The 23,588-nt window shown below is 58.0% G+C and overlaps 5 protein-coding genes across 5 annotated transcripts; 1 reads left to right on the top strand and 4 right to left on the bottom strand.

The window, feature by feature from the left end:
* Window positions 1–7: 7 nt before the first annotated feature.
* On the bottom strand, window positions 8–3,148 carry DCS_06225 (uncharacterized protein; the record flags this gene model as incomplete). The annotated part of the gene is made up of 1 exon (XM_040803516.1): window positions 8–3,148. The coding sequence occupies one exon, from the start codon at window positions 3,146–3,148 to the stop codon at window positions 8–10; it is 3,141 nt and encodes a 1,046-aa protein (XP_040653620.1).
* Window positions 3,149–5,512: 2,364 nt separating this feature from the next.
* Window positions 5,513–6,277, bottom strand: DCS_06224 (uncharacterized protein; the record flags this gene model as incomplete). Its single annotated transcript, XM_040803515.1, has 1 exon — window positions 5,513–6,277. The coding sequence occupies one exon, from the start codon at window positions 6,275–6,277 to the stop codon at window positions 5,513–5,515; it is 765 nt and encodes a 254-aa protein (XP_040653619.1).
* A 334-nt stretch (window positions 6,278–6,611) lies between these two features.
* DCS_06223 (SIT4 phosphatase-associated protein) lies at window positions 6,612–9,673 on the bottom strand (the record flags this gene model as incomplete). The annotated part of the gene is made up of 3 exons (XM_040803514.1): window positions 6,612–7,412; window positions 7,471–8,895; window positions 9,005–9,673. 3 exons carry the CDS (start codon window positions 9,671–9,673, stop codon window positions 6,612–6,614), a joined length of 2,895 nt encoding a protein of 964 aa, XP_040653618.1.
* A 2,725-nt stretch (window positions 9,674–12,398) lies between these two features.
* On the bottom strand, window positions 12,399–14,768 carry DCS_06222 (G-patch domain-containing protein; the record flags this gene model as incomplete). Its single annotated transcript, XM_040803513.1, has 1 exon — window positions 12,399–14,768. The coding sequence occupies one exon, from the start codon at window positions 14,766–14,768 to the stop codon at window positions 12,399–12,401; it is 2,370 nt and encodes a 789-aa protein (XP_040653617.1).
* A 5,662-nt stretch (window positions 14,769–20,430) lies between these two features.
* On the top strand, window positions 20,431–23,416 carry DCS_06221 (uncharacterized protein; the record flags this gene model as incomplete). The annotated part of the gene is made up of 3 exons (XM_040803512.1): window positions 20,431–20,637; window positions 20,717–22,892; window positions 22,956–23,416. 3 exons carry the CDS (start codon window positions 20,431–20,433, stop codon window positions 23,414–23,416), a joined length of 2,844 nt encoding a protein of 947 aa, XP_040653616.1.
* Between the last annotated feature and the right edge of the window lie 172 nt (window positions 23,417–23,588).

The following is a 23,588-nucleotide window of genomic DNA, read 5'->3' as shown; positions in this document are numbered from 1 at the left end:
ACACAAGTTAGCATCCGACTTGGACTAGACTTTCTGGGCGACTCAGGCGGCGCAAACTCACATCGCAGAGTGCCTGGCTGGCATCGAATCGCAAAAACGACGTCGTCGCCGACTGGCACACCGACAGCCGGTGCCTCGGCTGGCCCGGTGCCGTCTTCATAGCCGGAATCGTCGCCAGCGTGCGCACCGGTTCGAATGAGTCGACGAACAGCATGGCGGGTGACACTCTCCGCAGGATGACCTGGTCGTAGAGGCCCTTGTCGGAGACGCTATCGATGAAGATGCTCCGCAGCAGGGCGTGCAACGACACGAGTGCCTGCCACGCCTCGCATAGCCGGCTCTGGTCTACGGTCTCGCCGCCGCGAGCGACAAGTTCGAAAGTGCAGGTGATGTGAAACGAGTCGGGGTCCTGGCCCTGGGCGATGAGAATCTCCTGCTGCTGGGGGCCGACGGGGCAGATTGTCTCGACGTTCTTGACGCCATCGAGGCCAACGGCAGCGAGACGGCGAAGTGCCAGCCTGGACATGTCGTAATAGCTCGTCTCGAGAAGCGGTGCGTCGGCGAGCGTGAGCTGCGGCTCCATGAACGGAAGCCGCTCCGCGGCCTCGACGAGGGTGCACTCGAGGGCTTGCATCCAGGCGACTATGCGGTCCTTGTGCGCCGACCGCGCGTTGAACAGGAACTCAACGCGCGCACCGCGTTCGTCGTCAAGGACGGCGGAAAACTCAAAGAGGGCAATGCGACCAACATCAGGCCCGACGTCGGAAGCGAGGGAGGAGGCGGGCCCGGGGGGTGGCGCGGTTACGGGCACGACGAGCTCGTTCCCGCACGCGAGCTGCTGCGCCGTCTCGACGCAGTTGAACATGACTTCGACAGGTACCGGCGCTGGCTGGGCTGCCGAGGAGAACCTCGATGCAAAGAACGGGGCGCCGCGATGGGGGATGGTCTTGCGCGTGTCCTTGACGAGGCGGACGAGCTGGATGAGGTCGGCGTCGGCGTCGACATCGGCGGCAACGATCAGGGGACAGAGCGTGGTGAACCAGCCAAGGGTCTCGTCGACGTTGAAACCATCCGCGTCGCGGCCGTGTTCCTGCTTCCATACGGCAGGCAAGCTACGTTCGGGGAAGGTCTGGCGGAAGCAGAATAGGAGGGCCGCGATGAGGATATCGGCCGGCTCGGTGCGGAAGACGGCGTTGCAGCTCGTCCGCAAGGCTGCGGCGACGTCGGGCGGCAGCGAGAAGCACAGGCTCTCGGTGTCCCCGTACCGGTTCGGCGAGGCCGCGAGGCGCCAGTAGGCGAGGTCCTCGGCCCCGACAGCAAAGGGCATGACCGGCTCCACGATCCGCTGGCTGCTCTCAAAGGTCTGGAAATCGGTCCAATTGGTAAAGGGCATCGACCGCTGCGGCACGAGCGAGCCCTCGCGCAGCAGCTCGTCCAGCTCCCGCACGAGGATGCGCCAGGAGACGAGATCGACGACGAGGTGATGGGCAGCCAGGTACAGCAGCTGCCGCTTGCTGGTACCAGTGCGGATGTGTTGGGCGGCGAAGACGGGACCACTGAAGATGTTGAGCTCGGCCTGGGCCTGCTCGACCATGTCCCCGACGTCGTCGTCGGCGGCAGCGAACATGTGCTCGAAAGAGTAGGCGGCCCTCGAAGCAGGAGCAATGACCTGGGCCCATCCGTCGGCCGTCGGCCGGAAGCGGGCGCGCAGCATCGCGTGCCTCGTGGTAAGGACGTCGACGGCGGCCTCGATGTCGGAGCGCTCGACGGCGGCCTTGACCTCGAGCATGATGCTTTGGCTGAAGCGGAAGGCCGATCCGGACTTGGCCGCCGACTCCATGTTCCCGTCGAAGGTGGTGCTGAAGAAGAGCTGCTGCATGACGGAGAGGGGATACCGCTCGGACTCGTCCTCCTTTACGGCAAGGTCCATGTCGGCCGGCGCTCGTCCCGGCGCATCGGCTGGCGCTCGTCGCCCGCCATGGACAGGCTCGCCGTCGGTCGCCTCGAGCTGCGTCGTCGTCGACAGGCACCGACGTCGCGTCATGCTCGGGAACTGCCATTCGACGATCTGCTCGGCGACCTCCTCGGTGATGTTCTGCACCCACGTCTGCAGGCGTCTTGCGTCGGCGTCGCCGTGCTTGTTGATGGCCATGCGACGCAGGACGATCCACAGATCCGGGCGCGTTGCCTGGCCTCCCCACTCGAGCACTGCCGATCTCAGCTCGAGGATGTGCTGCCTGGCTGCATCGTGATCGGTGAAGAGGAGGATGGAATTTTCATCCTTGTCGTTGCTGCTGTTGCTGCCGTTGTGCACCGCCGACGTGGTGACGAGGGCGACGAATCGGGCCTCGAAAGGACCAGCCCTGGGCACGACGAAGCAGACGCCGTCGACCTTGGACATGGACAGAAGCAAATTCTCGAGATGCTGCCGCGGGTCTTCTTCTTCGCCGCTAGGGTTGCTGCCGGTGCCGCGGCTCGTCCCTACGCCGAGGTTCATCGAGGAGAGGTCACAGTGGATGATTTCGACATCGGCCGTCCCGCCCGCATCGATATCCGTAAACACCTCCTCCCCGCTGCTGGCGGGTGAGAGGGAACCGGCCAACGGTTTTCCGGCCTGGCTCGACGTTCGCCAGCTAGCCAATTCGGGGGTCGAGACGGCCGAGGCGGGCGAGTTGGCTTCCGTGTCGAGCCAGGCAGCAACATCCTTTGGCACTTGGTCGTCACCTTGGTCATGCTCGGGGCTTTTGTCCTGTGGCCGTCCTCCTTGCCACCGTTTCGAGACGCACGCGACGTCGGGGGCAGCAGTGGCAGAAGGGGTCATGCTACGACCACGACCACGCCCTCCACCACGTCCACGTCCACGGCCTCGTCCCCGTAGGCGAGCTCGGCTTCGACTTGGACGGCTTCGGCTTCGGCTTCGGCTTCGGCTTCGACTTTGGCAACTCACGACGAGCATCGAGTCTTGCTTGAGGAACTTGTCGAGCTCCTGGTGCTGGCTAAGGTCGGCGAAAAGATCCGAGTGCTGGCTCTGGCGCCTCGGCAGACGACGCAGCCGAGAAACGCTTCGCTTCGAGGGAATGGCGTCGTCGTCGTGAAGCTCCGTGCCGGCGGCGAGCATGGCATGCTGTGGCAGCTGGTCATGCTCCATGTTGTCTCTGATGCCCACTCGAAGGAGGCACACGCTATCCGAGCGGTGGAGATGGAAGGCGTCGACGGGGACGGGCTATGTTATCTTCGATTCTGTCCCTCGCGGGTGCACGTCGTCGTCGCCTCTGGCTCGACTCGTGTCACGCCGGCACTCCTCCTCCCCGATCAGTGCTCAACCCGTGCGTAGTAGGAGCATGTATGTGTCGGTAGACGGCCTGCTGTCGTGTGGAGGATGCTACCGGGAGAAACGAACACTGGAGGATGGGGACGACGGGAACGTGCGCTGACTTGCGTCAAACGACACTCGCCTCCCATGGGCCGCCTCCCGCCTCCCACCGCCAGGCTCCAGGCTCCATGCTCCAGGCTCCAGGATGAGAAGATGGGGGGGGGGGATGGGAGGGGGCCTCTCGGAATACGAGTACAACTGTGCTGTATCGTGAGCCTGCATGCAGTGTGCTATTTTAAAATCAAGAACCGAACCCCCCTCGGAACGCACATTCCCCTTCAACCTGCCATGGCAAGGCAGCCAAGGCAACCAAGGCAGCCAGCATCAGGCCCGCAGTGCCGACGTGGGACTGGCCTGGGGGGGGGGGGGGGGGGGGGGCGGTTGCGCCTGCGTGGGGGATGGTGTGGTGTGCGAGCAAGTAATTGCCTGGAAGAGGCGAAGGAGGAGTCGAGAACGAAGAGCTCATCATGTCCTTTTCTCCCTTGCTGATTGTTCGCATGCTGCTTACTGTACACCCCGGCTCGCCATCGTGGTGGTTGGGTCCCGTACAGGTTCCGGGTACTCCTGGGCAGGTCAATTTACCGTCTCCCGCCGCCGTGCATATACTTGCTTTTCTTGTACGAGTACCATTGTGCTATCAGACGTCGTCTTATTACGAGGCCATGGAACCGACCTCGCGTCATCCACCTCGTCCGCCAACCAACCGCGGTCGGGATATTTCATTCTTATTATAGTACGTCCATCAACCCGAGCGCAACCCATTCCTATTCCACCCTGCCGCTGGTCAGCCCGACTGCATTCGGTCTTCACCATCGCCGCCTCCCCAAGGACGAGCTGACAACCGTGGCCGTGGTATGACGGCAGGCTAGGCCAGCCCCCAGCCGTCCAAAGTAAGCCATCGAACAACGATGAACCAAGCCTCTACCAAGCGTGGGCCGTCGCGTACATGATCCCGTACGTACATGGAACATGTATTCATTCATTCATTCACACACACATGCATGCACACGTACCCGTCAGAAACCGATGGCCATGTTGAGGCAAGGCATGCGGCGAGCGAACAATAGGCCGTGGCCGACGATTCAAGGGTGCGTCATTTCCTGCACGAAATAATGGAAAATCTTGACATGGCCAACGCCAACGTTGCTGTTTCATCGACTGCGCCTATTCTATCACACGCCCTACCTTGCCCCGAGCTCCAGCATGATCACCAGATGCGGCTGGTGTCTCAGATGTGATAAGAGAAAACCGCTCTCACTGTCCATTGGCTTACAGTTACATCACCCATCGTCGCCACCGACGAACTATCCATGTTCGCCTCCATGCCACCCGTGGCTATCAGATGATGCTTGTTTTAATTTTCTTCTTTCTTTTGTTTTTATCGTTGTGGAAAGAAAAAGGCGTCATGCAATCATGTACTTGCCTCCACCCACTCACACACGTACTATAAGTAAGTACACAGCCATCTGGTTGCATGCATGTCCAGGAACCCCCAACGGCGCTGGGGAAAGTATTGTCCGGCGTTGATATCAGCCTTTCCCCTCATCATATCGTCGTCCCAACGCTCCCCCAACGCTCCCCCCAATGCAACACCTACTACCAACGACGAACAACCTGCGCGACGACGAACGAACCCTCTCATTCTGCAGGTGTGTAGCCGTCACGTTTTCCTTGTTAAAATAATACCGCAATCACGCAAAACCCAACTCGCCTTACCAAGACCTATCTTGTGCCAGGACCCTTCGGACTGCCGCCCCCACGCAGCCAGTCCATCTTGGGTGTGTTTCGTAGGCCCCTCTGGTTCTCACTATTCCGGGCGATACATCCTCTCCCATCAATTGATCACGTCACTGCTCCCATGCGGTAGCAGCAAGGGCGGATGCCATGCCAGTCCCGTGCAGGTACGGACACGACGACTCCACGTGAAACGGCACATTGTCGCCGGCCATCGCATCGATGAACCCTGCTCCCCCCGTAGATTGTAATGTACAAAAATACACCATACCTGCCTTACCATGGTGTGGCCATGAGCATCCCGACAAGTACACATCGCCATGCCATGCCCTACTGACTCGCGACCGGTGCTCACGCCCCCACGTCTCCGAGCCATCCCATGGCGTCCCGTGCCAAGCCAAGCCGCTACCGGGTCGCATCGACGAGACCTTCGACACCAATCACAACCTCCTCCTCGTCGGGCTCCTCGATGCTCGTTCGACTCGTCGCCTCCTTCACCTCCACGGCCTGCCCGTCGTCCTCTCCCTTCTCGTTCGGCCCAGGCGCCGCCGTCTCATCCTCGGCTCCATTCTCCTCGCTCTCCTGCTTCTCGCTCTTCGAGCCAAACGGCCACAGGCCGCCGAGACTCCGGATGCTCCCCTTGGCCGGATGCACGGCAAGTGGTCGCAGCAGCACGCTCGGCCCGCCCGAGCCGTCGTCTTCCGTCCTGTCTTCCTCGGCCATGTGAAAGTCTCCAAACTCTTCGTCGTCGTCGACGTCCTCGTCCGAGCCGTCGTCCGAGCCATCGTCGGGAGCGTGGCGCTTGCCTCCGACAACTCCTCTCCACCAGGAGCCCGCGCGGCCAGCGTCATGGGTCGTGGCGCCTCTGTCTAATTCATCAAGATCGTCCTCCCCATCTCTGAACGGGTCGACGTTGTCTACGTAGTCTTCGTCGTCGTCGTCATGATACAGCGTCGCTGACGTCGCTTGTGCCGCGTGGCCGCCCTTCTGGTGCAAGGCCAGCCTTGCCGCCAGCTGAAGCCGGGCCCTCGACGGTGGGATGTTGAGCGGAGGCGGAGGCGGCGGCGGCGGAGGAATCGACGGCGGCCCTGTCGAGTTGCCCGCGTTGTTCAGCGCATCGGTGTAGGCTCGGAACTGATGCCCAAAAGTCAGCATGGATTCCGCCACCATGTTTGCGAGTCATGACGTAAAGAAACGAACGACGAGCGAGCCAACTCGGCTCGGACGAAAAGAAACCGGGCATCAACCACCGTTCCATTGCATCCTTGACGTATTTTCCGCTCCCCTTGCCACCCAAGGCATCCTGATGCAGCCCCCTCCTCGTCTATGGTGATACATGTCTTTGCCAAACGCCATGGCCGCGACGCCAAACAGGAAATGCGGCGGGTGCCAACGCTCGCCTAGCGAGGAGAATGGCCAGGCCACCTCGATCCTTGCGCCCAACCTCCGCCGAGTCGTCCGCATCGGGAGCTCCAAGTCCCCAATTTTACTGCATTGTCTTTGCTCACGACATGGCAGCATCCGTCGAGTCACCAAAGTCCTTGCCGGTGGGATCGAGGGGTGCCGCCGCGAAATCCGTAGGAAAGTGGATGGCACCAGTTGTCTCCGGTGATCCCGCGCTGGCTTCATCGCAAGAGCTGCCACTCACCTCGGAATTGACGTCCTCCTCGTCGCCGTCCACTTCGTCGTCCTCCTCGTCGCTGCTGCTGCCGAAGCCTGACATTAACGCGCCGGCGCTGATGGTGAAGGGCCCGATTCCGTTGCCGTCTCCGTCGCTCAGCTCGAGGCCTGCCCCGTTGAGGCCGGCTTCGGCGAGCACGCTGGACGCGCATCCGGGGGCACCGCCGAGCTGGAGGCCGGATAGGCCGACGCCGCTGCCGGCTCCGATGCTGCCGCGGTGTCCCATGGACGTTTCGGGTCGAACGCCGCCCAGGATGGCGTTGTCTCTCTCGCGCGTTTCCGCGAGAGCCCCCTCGACGTAGTTGATCCAGTCTTGGCTCATGACTTTATCGACCACCATCTCGGATAGGAGTTCGGGCGGGTTTCGCTCCGTGAACTTGACCACCTCCTCGGCGATGAGCGTGAGGTGGCCCATGTACCCCATGCGCGTCCTCGTCTTGGCTTGCGACCGGTCGCTGGCGTACTGGCCGTTGATGATGGCCGTGGTGACATCGGCAGCCTCGAACAAGGACACGGCCAGTGTCGGATTGTAGCCCCTATCCATGGGTCCATTAAACACCTGCTGGACAATATCGTACACCACGTTGTGCAAGAAGTTGTTCCAAGGGTACGAGAAGAAAAAGGACTGCGGAGCGGTCAGATGACATCGGCCAAGCCATGGCCCAAGGTACGGGGTGCCTTACCAAGATCGCAGGAACCACGCGGTGCTCGACGAATTGCATCTTCAGGTAGTCTCCCACCACGGGCTCGAGAGCCATCTCCTCCGTCTTCGGCTGTTCCGTCATGGGCTGATCGAGAATGCTCCCTTCCTGGCCGGCGGCGGACTCTGTGGCAGTCCCATGACCGGCCTGCGGCTCCGAGGATGCATCGGCGACGCTCTCCTTTGGAGCCTCGACCGAAACCAAAGCAGGCTTGGAATCGGCCGGTGCGGAGAACAGCGGTGCGGGTAGGTCCTCGGGATGCGCCGACAGCGCAGCCTGTGTCGAATTCGTCGCTTCCTGAGGCGCCAAGCTGGATGTCGCCTTGGGCTCGGAACCCGACGCCTCATCCGGCGTCGCCGGAAGATCGTCGACCTTTGGCGCCTCATCGGTGGTATCATGCGACGCCGATGCCGTCGTCTCGCCGCCTTCGGTCGGGACGGGCACCGGAGTGATGGGCTTGGAGGGTGAAAGCGGGGCCACGACAAGGTCAGGGTCGTCGAACTGCTGCTCGGTGATCCTGTCGGGGCCAACGGTGAGGCGGGGCGAGCTGAGAGGCTCGTCGACGAAATCCTCCTCGTCCTTTTCCGCAAAGGCGGCGGGAGGGATGGCGGCGATGTCGTCCTCGGCCTTGACGAACTCATCCGAGGTGTCGACGCTCATATCCCTCGTCGACTCGACTTCTTCGAAGCCGTCGTCGTCGGCGTTGATGATTTCGAGACGGCGCCCCTCATCGGGGGCGGGAGGAGATAGATGGATCGTCAGGTCCTCCACCGAGGGCTCCTCCTCCCGCTGAGGCCGAAGCATGCCTTCGTCCCGCAGGCGATTGCGCTCTCCGTCTCGGGCCGAGATCAACTCTTCGGAGCCGAGCTCGTTGAGCAAACCCATGTTGCTGCAGTGCAGCAGCTCGGCCATGAGCTCGCAGGTCTTGAAACGGTCGAAGCCGAGCGGTTCGAGCTTCTCGCCAAAGGTCGAGGCGAGACCGCGCTTCCGGGACGGCTGGTCCATGATGAGGGCCATGAAATTCGGCACCTTGTCGGCGAAGAGGCGAAGCAGGGTGCCGAGGTAGATGGGATCGCGGCTGGAGGGGGTCGTGTTGGCCTCGCTGCCAACATCGGGATCGTAATCGGAATTGTTCTTCCTGATGACCTCGATGATGATGCCGACGCCGACGGTCAACGGGTTCCCGCCCCCCAGCATGTAGGCGACGAGCTGGTCGATGCAGGGACTGGAGACGAGCTGGCGGGTAAGCTCGTTGGGACCGATGCACTGCTGCTCGTTCTGCGACGCGTTGGCCGAGATGGTGATGATGGCCTTTATGAAGTCACCGGCCGCCGTCTGCACAACCCAGCTGTGCTTGGGGTCGAGGAAGGAGAGAAGCTCGGGGATGATGTTCATGGAGTGAAGCCACTGGGTTCAGCTGTCAGCAAGGGGCCTTTGGCTCGACCGAGCCGAACCGAGCCCGGCCCAGGGGCGGGTACCGGCCGGTCGGGAAGGGGGCAGGGGCGAGACGACAAACCTCGACGATGCCCTGGCCGCCGTCGGTGCGGTCGAGGGCGATGATCTTGAGGAGAAGGTCCATGATCATGGGACACTCGACGTGCCTCAGCAGGTCGGGAACGACATCGGGCAAGCTCCGGAACAAATCCATCATGTCCTCCGTCTTCTTCTCGAAGAGCGACTCGTTGACTTTGGTGAAGTAGCTCGCCTGGAGGGGGTCGAGCGGTGCCGGGCGGGAGAGGAAGGTCCAAAAGTCGCGAACGAGGTCGCGGTTCTCGACCAGGGCTTCGTATATGGACCACGTGTCGGAGCTCAGGACCTCGCTGGCGACGAGGGCGTATCGATTGCGGCGCTTCTCCATCTCCTCCTCATCGGCCTCGGTGGTGTCGGTGGTCCTGGAGGTGGCACGGGGACGGGCGAATGGGAGCAGGCGGCTCTTGGACTTGAACTCGTCATCGGCCGACTCGCCGGGTGTCTCAACCACCTCGAGCTTGGGAGCGACGACATATTCGAGGAGCTTGTCGAGAACCTTGTCCTCGCGAAGGTACTCGATGAGCTTCGAGTTGTGCTGCTTAAGCTCCTGTATCAGATCGCTCTCGTCGAGTAGCTCCTCGAGGGTGAAGTCGGGCTTGTCGAGGATGGTGTCGATGGTCGAGATGTTGGCGTAGCCGCCAAATCTCCAAAACATGGTGGCGGGCCTCTGTCCGTCACGAACGCCGGGCGACAAGCTGCTCCGGCGGTCGAGATGATGGTTCGGGTGCGGCGCGATGGACTGGTGCACCCGGGTCGCGCAGCGCCGGACGGACTTGTTGACGGTGACGGTCGGAAAGGTTCTCTCTCACGTTGGGGCGAGCGCCCTTTCAGTCATTCGTTGGCCGCCGCGGGCACGAGAAGTTGATGATATTCCGGGTAGGCGGCAGGACAAGAAGGATGCTGGCGTGGTAAAGGAACGAGAGGGGAAGGGCTCCGGTCGTTTGTCTTTTATCACATGCCGGGAGTGGCGATGCTCGGGAGCCAAACGAGACAGCTCGCGATGGCAGTTGAGGAATCGCGAACGGAGACTGGCGGGCACCGGTTCCAAGGAACGACGGATTGGGCGGTGGGAGAGCAGGGCGCTCAGTCAGCAGCGCACCGCCGTACGTTGTGCACTAATAGCAATAATACCTAGTAAGTACGGAGTACAGTACGGAGTACATGTACGTACTGGTACGACAAACTGGAACCTACTACGGAGTACCTGGCTTAGTGCTATTGTACGAAATACTGTACAGTACTGTACTGTACTAAGGTACTATTAACGTTAATAGGTACAGTACTAGGTAGTAGCTACCTACTAAGTAATACGGAGTACTCGCTCTCGGTTCCAACCAGCGACGAGGTACAGGTACGTATGTATCCGTGCGTCGTGTGCGCTTATGCAGGTACCGCTACCTAAATCAGGCCGGCCTGCTGCCACGTCCAGCAGGTCGCCGTGGCGGGCGGGTGATGTTGGCCGATCAGGCGGGCACGAAGCGCTCGCTCTGCAGACGATGCGAACTGGCGAATCAAGCAACACACGATCAATCCAATGGTGCAACCGCTCATGGACTCACTTTTCTCTGGCGAGCACACAGCGTCGTCGGAACGAAAGTTTTGCGCCTGACGAGGTGGTTGTGGGAAGTTGGAGCCACCAAATCTGGCCTGTGGGGATGAGGTTCCTCCGTACCACTCGTAGCCCGGCGCTTGGCGGGTTTCGCAAGGACTGCTGGCTGGTGCGCAGTTTCGAACACAAGTCTCTCTTCTCCCTCTCCCTCCCTTCCGGGCGTGAGCGTGGGTGGACGCAGAGGCAAGAAAACAGCGCAGACAGATTCGACCGATGTTTGGTCCAGTCTGCCAGCCAAGCACGAGAGGCGGGATGGATCCTGTCAGCTGGTGGTCTGGAAGAGCGGTGGGCCAATGTCCCCCAGAAGGAGCTGTAACGTGTTCATGTACATGCAAGTACAACTAATACTTGCTTGCAGTGCACGGCGAGCAGTGCGGGTGTGGTAGTACTATTGCTATTGCGTATGTGCTTGAGCACAAGTAAATACCAGGTGTGAGGTGTGCTTGTACGCAGTACGCATATGTATTTGTTATCGGTACTCTGTAGCATTAGTTCAAGGACTTGAAGAATACTTGAGCACGACGAGTACCTGTAGACGGGTAAGCATGATGGCAGGGAGAGATGAAGCAGAGAGGATGGAGCAAGAAGCTGAGACTGCAACCGGAATGTTCATGGAGCCATGTGCAGTCGGTTCTGCTTCGTATGGATGAGATGGAGGGACCAAGTGTTGTTTGTAGGCACTGCGCGCGAAGGTGATGGAGCCCAATCGACGAGAGGCAAGGCAACTTGCCTTGCCCAACACGTTACAGGTTTCATCCAAGGTCACGACAAGCGATGACTCCATCATCGCAAGTCACCAACAGCAGCCAGCACGGACAAAGTAATACTTTGTACTATACATGTACAGTACGCAGGCACGAGACTCGTCGCAAGTGCCTTTGTGTACGTGTACACTACCTACATGTACACTACCTACATGTACACTACCTACATGTACACTACCTACATGTACACTACCTACATGTACATGTACATAGTGTTGAAGGTACAGTACTTACTGTACTTGCTGTACCTAGTAGGTAGGTGCCTATTATAGTACCTATATATTAACACCTAATTAAGTCGTACTTAGGTTCCCACTGGCACTTCGTGCTGTAGGTAGTTTCCAAGTATTATTATGTACGGAGTACTAGGTACACTTGCAAGTACCTGTAATACCTACAGAAGTCGTGCTTGTACTCCGTATTTACTTGATACGTACGGAGTGTTGTGCATGTATAATGGTGGTAGAGTACTCCGTATGCTCACTGTACTAATGCAGGTCAGAACACTGGCGGCGAACTGGCGTGACAGCAACCCCGCCACGTTCCTTCTACCCGCATCCCGCCCCTCCTAATGTCCTGATCTGGCTGCCGATGACCCAGGATACTATTACGGGCAGAGACGTGTCTTACCTCGAATCCGGACTCATGCTATATTAGCCACGCTTATGAGGGCCGTTGCTGCTCTTCTTGACGATTTAATAGTACATGTACGGAGTAATACACTGGCTCTATTTGCAAGTACGTATAGTACAGAGTACATGTACACGATGTTACGAATACTCGGATCTCGCGCCTCCAGCCCGTATTGTCTACAGTACCTACTGCAGAAATATGCTTGTACTGTAGGTGCAAGTACAGAGTACGTGAACGGAGTATTACGGAGTACAGTACTCGTAGCCAACATGGCCAAGTCTGAACAGAGTCCGGCGTTGTTCCTGAGAACGAACAGAACGCTTGCGTTCAATGTCATCGATTCGATCGCTTCCTTGCACCCCCTGCCCTCTCTCTTAGACCAGGTTCATTAGCTGCATGCCCTTGTCCAGCTCGCCGCCGATGCTCTTCGTCTTGGCCAAATCTTCCAGCAACGACCCCCTCCACCAGCTGTACCATTCGGCCACCTCGGCCAAATCCGCCTCGTCCAGCGCCAGCCACTCGCGCAGCTTGCCGTGCCACATGGGAAAGACGTCTTGGACGATAACCTCTGCCATGACGTTCCTCCCGAGGATCGGCTGCCACTTCATGACGCCCGTCAGGATCGGCAGGCTTGGCTCCTGGTCGGCGGGGTCGACGCGAAAGTTGCGACGCAGATATTTGCCCATCGCCGGCAGCACGTGCGACATGATGAGCGGCCGCCACTCGCTGCCGAGGACGTCTTCCCACTGCTGCATGCCCGGCACGGGGCCGCGGTCAAACTCCCAACAGTCGGCGAGCTGTCGAAACTTTCTCTTCACGTCGGCCACGAGGCCCGTGCCCTTCGCCTCCAGGTGGTAGGGAGGTAGGTACTGCAGCCAGGGGAAGAGCCAAGAGTGCGGCAGGTGGTGGGCCTGTCGCTTCTTCCGCGGGTTCCAATCCGACACGGCCGCCTCGAGCTTGCGCGCGATGTTGTCCATGACCTGGGCCCGGATGAAGGGAGGGAGGAGGTCCTTCCAGTTCTCGACGACGGCGAGCATCGGCGCCGGCATGAGCGGATCCCACTCTCGGATGCCGGCCAAGACGTGCGGCAGCCAGTTCTTGTACATCATGCTTTCGTACGGTGTCGTCGCCTTGTGGTGTCGTCGGTAGACTCCTTCGACCTGGGCCGCGCCCGAGTCCCACTTGCCGAGGGAGCGGCCGTCGTTGTTGAGGCCGAAATTGGCGAGCAGACCCGACAGCTGCTTCAAATCGGTGGCGAACCGGGCCGGATTCTGCAACGGATCCCAATCCGAGTCTCTCATGAACGGGGAAACGGCGGCGACGGCGACGTCGGCCACCTCCGCGCTCGTCGGGCCGAGATCGGCCGCCTTTGCGAGGCAGTCGACGACCTGGGTCCAGTCAGAATCCGGCGTCAGCCGGTCCGAGACGAGGGACGAGAAGCTCTCGAGCCGCCGGCGGTCCGCCTCTGCCTCCTCCAGCTCTCTTTCCTTTTCCTTCAACTCGAGCTCGAGCCAGGCTCGTCGCTCTTCCAGGGACTGCCATTCCTCCGAAAAGGCCTGCAGGTCTGCTTGCGCCCGCTTCACCAATTTTCTGGCCTCGACGGCGGCGGCGGATTCGGGGGCGGCCGAGGTCGGCGTCATGACGCCGCTCGTCGACGTCAGCATCTTGCCTTCGGGGCCCGTCATGTCGAGGATGGGCGTGAACGCCTCCGGAATGTTGAGGCCCGGGGCGGACGCCTTGAGCTCCTCGGCCGTCAGATACTTTGTCTTCTGCCTCCGCGGCGTGCTGGCGGCGCTGTTGCCGGCCGTGCCCAGAACCTTCCTCCGCGCCCTCGTCCGCTTCTTCTTATCCTCGTCCGAGTCGACGACGTCCTCCCCCCGCAGTCGAGCCTGTCTCTTTTCCTCCAGACGTTCTCGTTCCGACTTTTCCCTCACGGCGCCGAGGCCGACACCCTGGGGTCGCAAGTTTGCTTCGATGATGATGTTTCTTCCTTGGCCCTCCTTGCCGAGTCCCGTGCCTTCGACGTAGCCCATCTTGGCCATCATTCGGGCGCCGAACGAATTTGCGTTGATCTTTCCCTTGGCCCCGAACGCGCTGGGTTGCGGTTTGTTCTGCGCCGGCGGCGTGCCGCGGCTTTCCGGCTCGTTAAGCACCGGCTCCCACGCCGAGGACGGCACGAAACCGCGTCCGAGCACGTTGCTGCCGTCGAACTTGGTTTTGAGCACGGGACGACGTTGCTTCTTCGTCTCGGTGCCGGCATCCGTCGCTTGGCTTGCCGCGGTCAAGCCTGTCCCTCGTGACGCGACTCGGAATCCCAGACTGACGCCGCCATCTTCCTCTTCATCCTCACCCGCGGAGTCGTCTTGGACGGCTTGGCCAAGAACAGGTCGCTCGTCGTCGGAGTCGTCGGAGTCGGCTTGTTCGCTGCCGTTTGCCTCCTTCGGTTCGACGTTTGTGGAGACGAAATTCATGCCCTTGCTTCGAAGGTTCTTCCGCTTCCATCGGCGGCCAGGACCTCCATCGTCACTGTCGGAACCGAAAATGCCGAGGGCAGCCTGCTCCTTGTTGTCACGGCCGACTCGCCGTCGCTTTCGAGGGTTGAAGTCGCCAAAGTCGTCGTCTTCGGCGTGAAATCCGGGCACTACATACTCGTCTTCATCTTCGGAGGCCGAGGAGGAGTAGTCCTCGGCGGCGGCCTTTGTGAGTCTCGAAGGATCGAACGAGAGGTTGGTCGCGTTTTCCATGCTGATGGAGTACTCGAAGCTTGGCCGCCTTTGTTGTCACGCATCAAGCATCGATGGCCGAAGGTGGACGGTGGCGCAATCCAGCGTTATCTTATCATCACGTGACTCTCTGGCTCTGTCAGCTCCTTGTCGTCCTCGGCCTCGGACGACTACTACTAATTAATAGTCCTCAGCGACAGCCTAGGTATGTTGCAAAATGTCAAAGATGTTTTCCATGTTGAACAAAGGATGGTGAAGAGATTGCAATACGATACGAGATGCTATGTTCGAGTCAATCAAGGATCTAGTCTTGGTCATGCATGCTTCCAATCTAATTGTGATGTACGAGTACGGAGTATTAATTACAGAGCACGGAGTATTCATGAACAAACAGCAATACGTTTATGCATAAACAGCAATACGTTCATGAATAAACAGCAATACGGCCTCGCAAAGCAACGCCATGCAGCCTACGGCTTAGTCATGCACGTGCAAGGACGGCTGATCGAACACCAACAGGTACTGCATGCATCAAGCATCGTAGGGGAAAGGTTAATAGGAGGGGCAATCTAATGTCATCTCATCATTACGTGACCATGTCAGTATTTTATTAACCAGCGAGGGCGTCAACGTAAACCAAAGTTAATCGGTACGCCCGGCGCTTTGCTTCATGGTGGTAGGGAAAAGGCTGCTAACAAAGCGTCGAGGCAAACCAAAGGAAAAGGAAGGCCCTGCAACATTGCCTCGTTGCAAAGCTTGCGTCGGCGTAAACCAATGATACGAAGGAGCGCCTGCCGCTTTGCTTTGACCATGGTTGCAAAGCTTCGTTGACGCAAACCAAAGGTATCAAGGAGCCCCTGGCGGCAAAGCTTGCATCCCCGTACATGTAATCCAAAGGCACGACGGAGTGCCTGCCGCTTGGCCGTATCAATGTTTTCAAATTGCGTCGACGCAAACCAAAGGTGCGAAGGAGAGCTTGCCCCTTTCTCTTATCAATGAGAGCCAAATAGGGTCTGGCGCTGAAGCCCTCACGCAACTTGTCAGATCTCCTTCCGCTTCGACTTCATTCGCTTGAATAAGGCCATTGTGCTACGGAGGGACGGCTGAAAAAAAGGGACAATGTAATCTTCAAAGAAATGTTCGAAATAAAATGGCGAAGCCGTTCGTGAGCAGGTAAGCGGATCGGCAAGTGGGCAACAGCTTGGCAGCGTCATAGGTGCAGCGGAGGAGGCAGAGGAAGGCGCCGGCGAGGCACCCCCGGATGAAACATCTCTATGAATGCAACGGTCAGGACAGCCTTGCCTCCTCGTGGCCGGATTTGCGTCGTCATTCAGCATGTTGTGGTGCCAGGAGTGCAGCAACAGAAAATGCGTTGCTCGCACACATGCGTACTGTAAGCCCGATTCCATGTCGAAGCCTTTTGTCATCCATTGTTGTAGGGACAGGGTCGGTTGACGGATTACTAGGAGACATGCTCTATCATGAACATTCACGAATAGATTTCCACTTAATCGCCTGTCTCACCGCAAGCACGTCCACACAAACACAAACACGGCACTCTTGGTGTAGGGTAGGCGGGCCAGTGCAATAAGCGTTCGGCCCCATCTACAGTGACATTATCGGCCGGCAAGTATTCGTATTACTATTCATATGCACCCGAGTAAGATATGGTTAAAGGATATTTTATCAAATAGTAGCTATGGTACATTAATCGACGATAGCATCTTACATTGCCACGTTCATTACCCTGCCACGTCTGAATTCTCCATTGTACATCATCAACAGTCAACCAGACCTGCCTTGGCATCGTCATGGCGGAACTCACCAAACCTTCCATCTGGCCGAAGTATCGCCTTGTCTCTTTGCTGTTCCACCAAATTGGTTCACATCCTGCGTCCTATTTTCATTGTTGACGGGATCCGCCCTGTGTATATGGCAGACAGTGATGAGCTTGTATTCGCCTGGTGCATTGCCGTTCTGAAAGTACATGACGGTCAAGTGCTCAGGAGCAGCGGCGTTTGATCCTCCCTGATGCCATGCTTGCCCTCCACTGTGACGTCTTAAGCTTCGTAAAACAGTGCTGCCGTTCTGGGATCGGAAACTTGGACATACCATCGCATAGGAACACATCGGACGACGGCCCTGGTTACCTCGTAACGAGATAGGTTCCGCCTCGCGTATTCACGGCAGTATTGGTCAATATCCCTCGTCGCCTGACTCGGGTTGGTGTACTCGACGAGAATTTCAGGTCCCATCTTTTCCTTTTCCACCCAGATGCCAATGTTGTCTTTGCCGAGTTTGCTCCAGACATATGGGTAGTCGTTTCAGGATGTGAACGTTGCTTGAAAGGTGGTTTGGCTCTCTTTTTCCGTAGTATAGTAAGATGAGAACTCGAGACCTCGATTAGCAGATGAAATGTGCTTAATATATGTGGCAAGGAGACGCCTTGGGAGGGCATTCCTCATTGCGTGGAGTTACTAGCAAACCTATGGTCTGCAGCACAAGTATGGATTTGCTAGCAAGGCATCTTGAAGAAAGCATCCCGAAGCAAAGAATCCTGAAGCAAAACATCCTGAAGCAAAGTATGCTGAATTGGAAAGCTAGCTCAGGCACGTTTGCTGCCCACCACTGCGTAAGTCTACCGAGCGCTGCACGCGCAAAGCTTCACAAGTAAACGGCGCTTTGGGACAGGCTGCCGACCTCAATCCAAGTAGACTGTATTCTCTAGTCTACAGTGGAAATACAATACTGCATATCCCTTTGCTCGCCTTTGTGCCGTGTCTTTGTCGATTTCTTCCTGCTGCTGTGTGCCCCCCTAAGGTGAGGGTCCGAACCGAGCTTGCAGGATGGTAGTGCCTGCATACAATAATGTAATCTACTCGTCGAACGAAACGTAAGAGACGACCGGCAATCACCTGTGTATGGCGCTTGCTTCAAGGCCTCTAGCATGGTGAGACTGGCCGACAATGTGCTTCATGGTCCCAACACCCCCCCGACCCCCCCCCAATGAGCGAAACGATGACGCTGCTTCAACGGATACACGTTGGTCATAAACTGCATGTGCCGTCATCGACGTCAAACAAAGAAACGCATCGAGATGACACTTGCCAACGACGTGCAATTGCCCTCGTCGGTGCTAATAACCGCATGCTGTCGAATGGGAAATCAACCCACAATAATGCGAACACCATATCAGTGATGCAATAGATGGTTGATACATGCACTCCATTAGTGATGCAATAGTTTATTCATGTACCTCATCATGCAGGAATACACCTCCATGCATGCAGCTTTTAATTAATACTTCATGTAAATACAATACGCAGCACACTATGCTTACTAAACACTTCGGAATCATCTCTCCCACCGCGCGCCGAAGATAAAGGCCAGCCGGCTTCGGAACAATGTGTGACCTGTTGCTCAGACCCCAGTCGACTGCTTCCGATGTTGGCGGAATGCCATCAAACGTCTCCGTCTCATGCAGGCCATCACGGATGAGGGCAAGGCGCGAGGCGGTTCCTTTGGGTGTATGTTGTCGGTTGTAGAAGAATCCTTCGATTTGGAGAAGACGAGGGATTGGAGAAGACGAGGGATTGGAGAAGACGAGGGATGTGGTTGCCTACGGTCAACATGCAGATGTTGGGAGTTGGCAGTACGGAGTCCGATTGGCATATATTTGCACAAGCAACAGTACTTACGACTGCAATGTACGGAGTACGTGCATGGCATGTGCTGTACAGTATGCGTACTCCGTAATTCCGTACATGAATACCTGGCAAGTTCAGTTCCGACGCAACACGAGTGTCGATTCAGTCTGTTGGAGTAATAATAGTGGCAAAACTGAATCGTCACCATCGGTCGCGCTGCAGCGCCAATCCGCTGTACAATTAATACTTTTACGCAAATAAGTGTACGTTTAATAGGAGGAGGGAGTATTATTACTCCGTGCTCCGTAATACACCTACAGTACTTGTGTGTACAAGAATTAAGTGATGTACTTAAAGTACTCCTACTCCGAACCAGCAAGTGAATGTACATGTACTTAATTAGTTGTACTTACAGTACGGAGTACATGTTTATTCAGTAATATTGCATGCAAGTACTCCGTACTTGCGTGTATAGTTACATGTCAGTGTTCGTTTACGGTATGTTAGTAGGGAGAACTCCGTACGGATACTTGTATGTACGGAGTACTTGTACAACTAATAATACAAGTAATTACATGTACGGAGTACAGCAGTACTCCGTACTGTAAGTATACCTTATCGTCAGCCAAGTACTTCCCCACGTTGACACTAAAGAAAGTGACTTCTAGCGTGACAATGGCCCCTCACTGGACTCTGTACTTCCATGTACATGCAAGTACACCTATTACCGCATCATGGTGCTAGAAGTGGACCGATTCTCGCCGTTTCTCTGGCAATGCAGTCTTGTGTGGCGGAGGAAGGAGTAAACAACAACAGCGAGGGGAGGGACGCCTGGAGAGCATGTAGTACCTATTCTCGGTAGCACAAGTACCCTACAAGTACATGTACATGGCACACTGAAATGCGTACAGTACCTATCGTGCAAGTACATACAGTACCTTTTTCGCAGGCAGATTGCTTCATCACTGTAGATGCCAGAATGCTTCAGTACTGAGTGATCCACACGCACACTCAAAGGAACGGACACTATTCGCTTTCATTTGCTACTCATTCTCGCTCGAAAAAGCAATATTCAAAAGCGTGCCGTTCGGCAAGGGCTGGACAGCCGCACCGCTGCGAGCTTCCATGATTGGTGCCATTCGCATTAGCTTTCCTCTTGCAGAAGTAGGGGTTACGAAGTACAGTACAAGGCACCAAGGTATTGCGAAGGGATTGGTACTCCGCACTCTGTACTCTGTACACCTACTGTACTTGTGCTCCGTACGGCATTGTACATGTACTGTGCACATACTGTACAGGTACGAAGCACATGTGCGCCGAGTCGCCGACCAGGCTCTCCGTTGTATTAGCCGATACAATGTACGGAGTACTATTACAGTACAGGAGTACTTACAGTACTCCTGTTGTCTGTCTCACACAAGTACAATGCTCCCACTACTCTACAGTACTGTCACCTCCACCTACCACGTCTCTGCCTGCAGGTGTGTGCTCGATTCTTGCTTGGGCCGCCGAATCTTTAAACCCAACAACAACGCTCTGCACTTTACGTCCTTTTCCCGTCACCAGAAGCAATCCGATACTCTAGACGCTCCTTCTGCAGTTTCAGAACTCTAGAATTCCAATTCTGCCCGACGTTGGACGTGTCGTATGGGTCAGCCGCGCGCGTCATCCCCCATCTCCTGCTCTCCCCGCCGTCCGCCTTCGTCGCAACCGCCGCGGTCGATCACTTTCCCGACTTCGCCGCTCCCCAGCGAGGAAGGAGAGCCCTCCTTCTAAGCTCCCGAGATAGGTCCCCCGTCTGTTTTACGGCGCTTGGCTGCCTCGACTTGCGGCTTGCTCGACCGTGCCGCGCTTGGAGTAGCACCTGCCCGTCGGCCTGCTTGCCCATCTCCTCGCTCGCTTCCTCGGCCTGAGTGGTCCTGGTTCTTGATTTGGTACGTGAACCATGCTGTCCTCTGCCGAGACAGTTGGCTGTCCCGTGTCGTATTGCTGTGCTTGTTGAGGTCTCCTCTCGACTCCGGCATCTGCCACGCACCATGGACAGACAGCCTCGGCCACGATCGATACAGTCACTGATTCGCAGGGTAGGCAGGCTCGTCAAAGTCCAAAAGAGACGACCGCTTTCTTGTCGCCGAATCTCCGGCTCTACCGACGACGACCTTGACGACACCGCCGTCACCACCATGGCGGATAAAGAGGAGGATTTCAGCTCGTTGCCGTTGTCCGATCGCTTTGCCCATAAGGTACCATCTTGCGCTCATCGAGGCGGAACATCAAACACCGATATGGCATCGAATACATGACTAATCGCACTCCTCGCAGATATGGAAGGTGAGAAAGGAGGCGTACGAAGAAGCGGCCAAACAGTTCTCGGCCTCGCCCGACGAGTCCGACCCTTGCTTTCGCCCATTCCTCAACGATGCCGGTCTCTGGAAGTCGGCAGTGACCGATTCCAACGTTGCGGCCCAGCAAGAAGGCATCATTGCGCTATGCGCCTTCTTGAAGTTTGGCGGTCGGGATTGTGCCATGCGCACGCGCCCCTACACCGTCACGCCCATGGTGGAGAAGTCCCTTTCGTCGACGAGGGCTGCGACGAAACAGAACGCGCTCGAAGCGATCCTGCTATACATTGAGCTTGACGTTGCCGCGCCCGTTCTGGAGGATGTCATGCCGGGCCTGTCCAACAAAGTGCCCAAGAACGTGGCGGCCACGCTGAACGCGCTGACCGCCATCTTCCACAACTACGGATGCAAGCTCGTCGACCCCAAGCCGATTCTCAAGGCTCTGCCCAAGCTGTTCAGCGCCGCCGACAAGAATGTTCGTGCCGAGGCGACGAATCTGACGGTCGAACTGTACCGGTGGCTGCGCGAGGCCATGAAGCCCATGTTCTGGGGAGAGCTCAAACCGACCCAACAATCGGACCTCGAGGCGCAGTTCGAAAAGATCAAGACCGAGCCGCCGCCAAAGCAGGAACGATTGCTGCGATCACAGCAAGCTGCAGCATCGGCCGCCCCCCCTGCGGGCGATGACGACGGCGAGAATCCCGACGACGACGCTGACGACGACGCCGAAGTGGATGCCTTTTCTCTGGCCGAGCCGGTCGACGTTTCGAAAAAGATCCCCCCCAACTTTGGCGAAATGCTGGCGTCGCCAAAGTGGAAGGACCGCAAGGATGCCGTCGAAGCCCTCGCGCAGGCCCTCAACGTGCCTCGCATCAAAGACACCGACTTCAACGACGAGGTCCGGGGCTTGGCCAAGTGCATGAAGGATGCCAACGTTGCCGTCGTCACGCAGGCCGCCCAGTGCATCGAGTTGCTCGCCAAGGGTCTACGCAAAGCGTTTGCGAAGCACCGTGCCGTCGTCATGCAGCCCGTCATGGATCGTTTGAAGGAGAAGAAGCAGACGGTCGCCGATGCCCTCGGCGGCGCCCTCGACGGAGTCTTCGACGCCACCAACCTCACCGAATGTCTCGAGGACATCGTTGCCTATCTCGGCAACAAGAACCCCCAGGTCAAGGAGGGCACCATGCGCTTCTTGATCCGCTGCCTCAGGACGACGCGTGAGGTTCCGGCCAAGCCCGAGATTGCGACCATCTGCGAGTCCGGGAAGAAGCTGCTGTCCGAGTCGAGTCCCGCGCTGCGTGACGGAGGTGCCGAGATCTTGGGAACCGTCATGAAGATTCTCGGCGAGCGAGCCATGGGCCCCTACCTCGAAGGTCTGGACGACATTCGGAAGAACAAAGTCAAGGAGTTTTTCGAAACCGCCGAGGTCAAAGCAAGAGAGAAGCCGAAGCCCGTGGCGAGGGCGCCGCCCCCGGCGGTGAAAAAGGTCATGGGCGCGAAGAAGCCGGTCGCGAAGAAGGCGGCGCTGACGCCGGCCTCGGCCGCGGAATCGACGCCAATGTCGCCGCGGCCGAGCGCCAAGGCGACGCCGGCCGGTAGCAAGCTGGGGATGCCCAAGCCGTCTGGCCTCGGGGGACTCAAGGCGCCGCAGAAACGAACGCTCGGGGCGCCGGGAGCTGCGTCCCCGAGACGACCTTTGGCGGGGCCGCCGGTGATGCCGGCCGACGACGACCCCCCCCCGCAACCGCGAGCCGGCCTCTCCCGGGGCCTCACGGGTCGATCGCTGGCCAAACCGGCGGCGGCGGCGGCACCTCCCATGGCGCCCGAGTCTCCCACGCCTTCCAGCGGACTCACGACGATGGAGCGAGCCGAGCTGGAGGAGCTGCGGTCGACAAACGAGCAGCTCACGCGGCAATTGGATGACATGAGGCAGGAACGAAGCAAGTTCAGATCGGAGATTCAAGAGTTGAAGAACCAGAATGCCGGCTTGATAGAGGACCATACGCGCGATGTCTTGTGCATCAAGGCGAAGGAGACGCAGCTTGTCCGCGCTCGCGGCGATGCCGATGCCACGGAGCAGGTCAACGAGCGATTGCGCCGGGAACTGGAGCGCTTAAAGAGAGCGTTGAGCCGTTCCGAGGGCCTCGCCAGTCCGAGTAAGACCACCACCCGCCGTCGACTTTTTTTTTGTCGCCGCACTCGCTAACGTTCGAGGACAGCAATCACGTCGCCTGTGCGCGAAGACGTCGGTGTATCGCGCGACCAAGGCTCGTCCCTGAGCGGGATGCACCGGATGAGCTACGCGAGTACGATGTCGGAGGAGAAAGAAAACGGCGAGGTGGTGTTCCCGAGGAGCAAGGTGAGCCCGGAAATGAGGTACTCCGTGAGCGCCCTTTCTTCGGGACCCGATTCCCCAGCTCGCGGCTACAGAAACGTGCCGATGCAGCGAGACGATGGCAACGATCAAGGCCCTGCCGTTCGACGAGAACGACCGACGTCGATGCTGCTGCAACCCACCAGCAGCGGCGAGGGCGAAAGCTGGAGGAGAGCGGCCGAGGTGACGAGCCAACTGAAGGCCCGCATCGAGCAGATGAAGGTTGGTTCCCTTATCCACCCGAAGCGGACGAGAGCGGGAGGATCTAACAGTCTCAAGGCGAAGCAGGGGTTTGCGCGGCCCTGAGCGCACTCTGGCGGGAAGGCATTGCGCGTGCTCGAGTCTCGAGAGATGAGTTCTAATGGGTTCCCTACGGCTGCTATGACGAGACGACGGGAGGACCAATCTGGCCTGGTTTTTTGATCATAACCAGCTGCTGTAGAGTGTATTTGCGCATTTTCTTGGCGTTGGGAGACAT

Source organism: Drechmeria coniospora, chromosome 03 (assembly GCF_001625195.1).
Source record: "Drechmeria coniospora strain ARSEF 6962 chromosome 03, whole genome shotgun sequence".
NCBI classification, from domain to species: Eukaryota; Fungi; Ascomycota; class Sordariomycetes; order Hypocreales; family Ophiocordycipitaceae; genus Drechmeria; species Drechmeria coniospora.
The sequence above is the reverse complement of the archived record's forward strand: the minus strand, read 5'-3'. Positions and strand labels throughout refer to the sequence as shown.